Consider the following 7,288-nt stretch of genomic DNA (forward strand, 5'->3'; position numbering starts at 1 on the left):
CTGGAGCATCGGAGGCTGAGGGGTGACCTTATAGAGGTTTACAAAATTATGAGGGGCATGGATCGGGTAAATAGGCAAAGTCTTTTCCCTGGGGTCAGGGAGTCCAGAACAAGAGGGCATAGGTTTAGGGTGAGAGGGGAAAGATATAAAAGAGACCTCAGGGGCAACCTTTTCACTCAGAGGGTGGTATGTGTATGGAATGAACTGCCAGAGGAAGTGGTGGAGGCTGGTATAATTGCAACATTTAAGAGGCATTTGGATGGGTATATGAATAGGAAGGGTTTGGAGGGATATGGGCCGGGTGCTGGCAGATGGGACTAGATGGAGTTGGAATATCTGGTCGGCATGGACAGGTTGGACCGAAAGGTCTGTTTCCATGCTGTACATCTCTATGACGCTATGAGATGGCAGGTAAATTTTCTACCGATAGTAAAAGAGACAGGTTGGCTCTCTTTGTCAGCTTTCTCTGCTACTTCAGTGAAAATTCAGTTAGATTTATCGAGAGTGATCGTGTCAATTATGATCTGTCCTCTACAATTTTATTATTCTTTTGTGGGTTGTACGTGTCACTGGCAAGACCAGCATTTGTAACCTTGTCCAAATTCTTAATCACTCTTGAACTGGGTGGCTGGCAAAGCCAATTAAGAGGGCAGTTAACTGTCAACCACAATGCTTTGAGTCAGAAATCATCTTTGACTAGGATGGCTGGTTTCCTTTCCTGAAGGACATTAGTGAATTAAGTGGGTTTGCACAATCACCACTACTGGGCCTAATTTTATATTCCAAATTTCTGAATTGAACTTTAATTCTGCCGGCTATCATATTGGATTTGAACCCATGACCTGACAGCATTAGCCTGGGCCTCTGGATTAGAGTCCATTGACTTTATCACTATGCCACTATACATGCACTGCAAAACCCATGGTACCTTTTCTTAGTTAACTCAAACTTCTCCAAGATTTTCTACTGATTATTGTTTCTAAAGTTCTTCCTGCACTGATGTTGAACTGACTAGACTGTCCTGAGGGCTGTTCTTCACACTTTTTTGTGAAATTATGTCAGATTTACCAATCCTAATTCTCTGGTATCTCTCTCATGTAATATTGCACTATTTTGACTTCTACTTTACTATGCAGCCTGAGATGCAAACTATTTGGAGCATGCAACATTTTCACTCTTACATTTAGCTAGCCATTTCACTGAATCACTTCTCGCCCACTTAGTTTCCACTATCTCTACTTCCACTGATATTTTGTTGTATGCCTCCTCTTTTGTGACCACCAAAACAAAGTACTCATTCAATATTCTAACCTTGCCTCACATCATAATCACCTTTTTGACCCTAACTATTCCTCTATTCCTGATGAAGGGCTTTTGCCCGAAATATCGATTTCCTGCTCCTCGGATGCTGCCTGACCTGCTGTGCTTTTCCAGCACCACTCTGATCTAAACAGTGATCCATTAATGGCCACTTAACAGCCTCAGCCTATGTCTGATCAGATAATTTTGTTCCCAGCAGGCAAGAAAAAAAGTTACAGCCTTCCAGACTTGGAAAGTGGTGGAAGGGGGCTGCCTGCAAATTGAGGAGATGGGAGGGGCCTTGAATTGGACTGTAGTCAAGGACAGAGTTAGAGGTTAGTTAGGGGTGAGTTAGAGATCAGTTAGGAATAAGTTATAGAGGTTGGGTTTGTTTTCCTTGGACCAAAGAAGACCAAAGAGAAATTTTATACAGGTGTACAAGAGTATAGCAAGTGTAGATAAGGCAAAGGAAAGATGTGTCCATCAGTAAATGGTGCTAGAACTATGTGCCACAGACTTGAGGCTTTGAGCAAGAGCCATGTGAGGAAGAACTTTTTTATACAACAATGGTAGTTCCTTAAAACTTGTTGCCGACAAGTGTGGCAGTAGGCCATCAGTCATTACCATAACTACTTCACCCAGTCCCCACACACTATTTCTTACATGACATATCTGAACGTCTTTCCATAACACCTTTTTACAGTAAAAAGATGGGTAAAGGAAGATTCAAATATAATATTTACCCTGATACTCTTCCGATCCCTGTGATGATGCCTCCTGCTGGTACCTCTTCCTCGCCATACAGTTGATAACCCGCAAATTGTGAAAATTCCAGGAATGGAGATCTGTCAAATAAAATTTATCTTTTCTAAATAAAAAAGTTCTAACATGCTTAATGTTACTGTTGATAATATATTACTGAGTCAACAGCTGGACTATTTTTTGTTTGTAGGATGTTACTGTGCATTAGTTGGCTGTAAAAATTGTTTACAAAGACAGAATGTGTCAAATGCCAGGGCCCACATCCTTACCAACCTTCTTTAGTTCTTATTTTCCCAACAGTAGCTGCTCCATCAGCCAACTCACAATCATTTACTGGAACTTTCACCCCGAGCACATTCACTCTTTCACAAAGCTACAGGGTTCCAAAAGTATGAGTCGTGATGCTGTGGAAAGGCTGGAACTATCATAATGCATACTTTTCTATTTTTTAAATGACTGCTGTAAGCCACTACTGCCTCTTACATGCACTGCTCACATTAAAACTTCAACATCAGATCAGGACAAGGCCATAGTTGGAAAAAAAATGCTGAGAATCTCAGCATGTCTGGCAGTAACTCTGGACGAAAGGAGAGTTAATGTTTCAAGTCCAGTTTGACTTTTCTCCAGAATAAATTGGAGAACTGGGCAACACTAAAGCAAATGAATTTAGAGAAAAATGTCCTCATGCCATGTTGATCACAGTTCACTGAATCCCCGTCAAAGATCAGCAAGGCGGCCTTTGTATGGAGCCACAGGAGATGGGGCAGATACCAAATGAGTATTTTGCATCAGTGTTTACTGTGGAAAAGGACATGGAAGATATAGAATGTAGGGAAATAGATGGTGACATCTTGAAAAATGTCCATATTACAGAGGAAGAAGTGCTGAATGTCTTGAAACAGATAAGAGGGTATAAGCCCCCAGGACCTGATCAGGTATACCCGAGAACTCTGTGGGAAGCTAGGGAAGTGATTGCTGGGCCTCTTACTGAGATATTTGTATCATCGATAGCCACAGGTGAGGTGCCAAAGGACTGGAGGTTAGCTAACGTGGTGCCACTATTTAAGAAAGATGGTAAGGACAAGCCAGGGAACTATAGACCAGTGAGCCTGATGTCGGTGGTGAACAAGTTGTTGGAGCAGGATGTACCTGAATAGGAAAGACAAAGACTGATTAGGGATAGTCAACATGGCTTTATGCATGGGAAATCATGTCTCACAAACTTGATTGAGTTTTTTGAAGAAGTAACAAAGAGGAGTGAGGAAGGCAGAGCAGTAGATGTGATCTATATGTATTTCAGTAAGGCATTCGACAAGGTTCCCCATCGGAGACTGATTAGCAAGGTTAGATCTCATGGAATACAGGGAGAACTAGCCATTTGGATACAGAACAAGCTCAAATATAGAAGACAGAGGGTGGTGGTAGAGGGTTGTTTTTCAGACTGGAGGCCTGTGACCAATGGAGTGCCACAAGGATCGGTGCTGGGAGTTTAATTTAAATAAACGTGAGGTGCTGCATTTTGGGAAAGCAAATCTTAGCAGGACTTGTACACTTAATGGTAAGGTCCTAGGGAGTGTTGCTGAACAAAGAGACCTTGGAGTGCAGGTTCATAGCTCCTGGAAAGTGGAGTTGCAGGTAGACAGGATAGTGAAGGTGGTGTTTGGTATGCTTTCCTTTATTGGTCAGCATATCGAGTACAGGAATTGGGATGTCATGTTACAGCTGTACAGGATATTGGTTAGGCCACTTTTGGAACATTGCGTGCAATTCTGGTCTCCATCCTATTGGAAAGATGTTGTGAAACTTGAAAGGGTTCAAAAAAGATTTACAAGGATGTTACCAGGGTTGGAGGATTTGAGCTATAGGGAGAGCCTGAATAGGCTGGGGCTGTTTTCCCTGGAGCATCGGAGGCTGAGGGGTGACCTTTTGGAGGTTTACAAAATTATGAGGGGCATGGGTCGGGTAAATAGGCAAAGTCTTTTCCCTGGGGTAGGGGAGTCCAGAACTAGAGGGCATAGTTTTAGGGTGAGAGGGGAAAGATATAAAAGAGACCTAAGAAGCAACCTTTTCACTCAGAGGGTGGTACGTGTACTGAATGAGCTGCCAGAAGAAGTGGTGAAGGCTGGTGCAATTGCAACATTTAAAAGGCATCTGGACGGGTATATGAATAGGAAGCATTTGGAGGGATATGGGCCAGGTGCTGGCAGGTGGGACTAGATTGGGTTGGGATGGTCGGCATGGACGAGTTGGACCAAAGGGTCTGTTTCCGTGCTGCACATCTCTATGACTAACTGGACAGGTGAGCGTCTGAAGTAATTTTGTACTCCACTCTCTAGCTTGAATTAAGCCATATAAAACATTTCAGAATGCCATCAAACTACTTCACAGATATTCAGTAAAAAAAACTAATTGTTCAGGCATCTTAAGACACACCTCGAGGGCAGGTAGGACTTGGACCCAGACCTTCAAGACAGGGACAATACCACTATGCTGAAATAGGCCCTAATTCAGTTAATTAGGGAGAACATTAAAAGAATGACTAAACACCTGTCTTCATGAAGGCTTCTCAATAGCACAGAAACTACACAGGTTTCCTGCTGTTTAGAGTTGCTTTCAACTTGCTGCTTGCATGACAACATCGCTAACTATAACAACTGTTTCCCTTTTATCAGATTAGAAATAAAATGAGTCATAATACAGGTTTCCCCAAGATTAAAAACATTCCACAATTACAAGCTCAATTCAATCATGCAATTGTCAAATATGTTAAAGAGCGGAATAAACAATTGGTTTTTCTGACATTAGCAGTGGAAATTGAAACTTCCCCTAGCAACAGAAAGCTGTGACGTAAGGTACGTATACATATAAGATAGAGATTTGCAGTTTAACATAAAGGCAGGTGAACATGGATCAGTCCAGAAAGGCACTTGGGATAGTGACCTCAGTGCACCAGTTCCAAGAAAGCACGTGACTGCAGTCACGGACTTAGGAGAAACCCACAGTGCTAATAAATTTAATGTTTATATTATTGTTTTACACAGGTAGAGTAAACACAACCCAACAATTAGTTTAGTTCTAACTTTGGAACAGAAGGTTCAAGGCTTTAGCTTAGAAGTATCCGTAGTTCAATTCAGAAGTAAACAATTTCTCTAACAGGAGAATCGTGTCAGTTCTGGGGAAACAGTTAATCTAACTGAAATGTTTTAGTGTGGTGTTTCCAAGCCAGGAGATCTTTTACAGAAGTCTTCAATAATGAAAACAATAAGTGCTGAAGAAACTCAGGAGATCTGGCAACATCTGTGGAGAGAGAAACAAAGTTGATAATTCCACAGTGTTGATAACATTCAAATTTTCAATTTATGGAATCTTTACCATTTAAAAATGTAAACATTGGGCTGTAATTTAATGTTTGGTTCAGATGACATCTAGAAGCTGTGGTATTAATTCTGATGGAGAGTCATATCATATTTGAAACATTGACTTTATTTCTCTCTCCACACATGTTGAATTTCTCCAGCATATTTTATTTTTATATCAGCTTTCCGGCAACCACATTATTTTACTTCTTTCTATTATGAAAGCCTTCAAGTTATTAAAACTGAGAAGGTTTGGACCATCAAAATAGTAAACGGTTCATGCCATCAGACTTAGAAAGGAACTGTAAAACAAAATCTCAATAGTTTAGGAAAGAAACTGGAAACAGTTAAGTAAATATTTTAAAAGCTGAAATACACATGATATTTCTTTGGAATTAAGTCTCTGCAACAGCGAATATTCGGAAGCAGGTTGGAACTTTGTTTTGATATTTGTGTTAAGATCTTTCCAATTCTCCTCCATATACAGCTTTACTTGTCATTTTCTTCTTTTGTGCACCAAACTTATACAAAAATTAAACACATGATCTATCAAGTCAGATTTCATTTCAGGATTTAGTTTTTCTAGAACAGGAATTATCGCCAGCTGGGATTGAAACAGTACAGTGCAGTTCATTTTCATAAGCAGTAGCGTAACCAGACCTATACAGAAACACTTTCCACAGCAAGTTGATCCAAAAAATATCCCTTCATTCTCAACCATTTTTAAAATTTATTCAGCTTTAAGAAATAATGTAAGATTTCTGAATATTGGGAGTGAGTAATAAGTCTGTAATTTAATTAAGGAATTAATATCATAGCTTCTCGACGTCATCTGAACCAAAGGTTAAAATACAGCCAATGCCTTTATTGTTAAATAATACAAGTTCAATAAATTGAAAATAAGAGCGATAGTCAATGACAATGTGGTATTTACACAGGTCACCATCTGTGCAAAGACAACATTACAACATACAGCAATATCATACACCTACGGTTTGTTATGTTTAAGCACTAAGGTAGAATTATGATGGAATTAAAGCCCTTGTAGAAGACAATTTTTAACCTTCATTTCACATTATTGAAATACTGATTTTCTTTAAGATGATAAACCAAGCAAATTAATAGAATAGAAGTTAAATCATTTGCGTCAATTATTTCTACTTTAAATGTTAAATTTCAATATTTGGAAATGTTAAACAATTAACAGTGTCAAGACAATAGTTACAAAACATTAAATTAGCAATTAATGCTTACCACTCTACAGTGCTGGGAGTACAGGACACATTTACACCACAGTCAAATCAAGGTACAGGTAGATCAAATTTGAAGGATAAACTTAGATCAACTTTTAAAAATAAATAGTTATTTTAAAATGTACATAAGTTCTTTAAAGACAAAGTCAAGCAAGCATTTACCATTCTTCATTTTTCAACAACATTCCACCTTTCCATCGTAAGAATAAAAGGGAATATACTTCAAAGGATGAATTTAACTATCATGAATCTCAGCTAAAACAAATTCACAAATCGATAACATAATAATTCATTCTTAAAATTCATTTGTGGAGTTATATTATTTTCTTATTTCTCAGACAGAAGAGCATGTTTTCCAAGCCCGACAACAGAACTGAATGTGTCTAATATTTTAGTGCAATATACAGGTAGCCTTGTATTTTTTGAGATCCTAATCAAGGGACATTAGACCAAGCTCATGTAGGCCACATCCAGTGGTTTAGAAAATATGTTAAATATCCCATTATACTATCTAAACTAGAAGGGCAACAAGCATGGTAACAATTTTTCCCTGCTTAATACCACTTAAAAATAAATTACCAGGTCAATCATATCACTGTTCTTGTGAGTCACTGTTGT

At 39.1% G+C, this 7,288-nt stretch overlaps 1 protein-coding gene across 1 annotated transcript in view; it reads right to left on the bottom strand.

The window, feature by feature from the left end:
• mccc2 (methylcrotonyl-CoA carboxylase subunit 2) overlaps positions 1-7,288 on the bottom strand; it is a 134,048-nt gene that overhangs the window by 100,207 nt on the left and 26,553 nt on the right. Inside the window, exon 4 of the mRNA XM_043707857.1 lies at positions 2,043-2,144. Within this exon, the coding sequence (XP_043563792.1) occupies positions 2,043-2,144 (102 nt within the window). The remainder of the gene's footprint in view (positions 1-2,042; positions 2,145-7,288) is intronic.

Source organism: Chiloscyllium plagiosum, chromosome 2 (genome assembly GCF_004010195.1).
Source record: "Chiloscyllium plagiosum isolate BGI_BamShark_2017 chromosome 2, ASM401019v2, whole genome shotgun sequence".
Taxonomy (NCBI): domain Eukaryota; kingdom Metazoa; phylum Chordata; class Chondrichthyes; order Orectolobiformes; family Hemiscylliidae; genus Chiloscyllium; species Chiloscyllium plagiosum.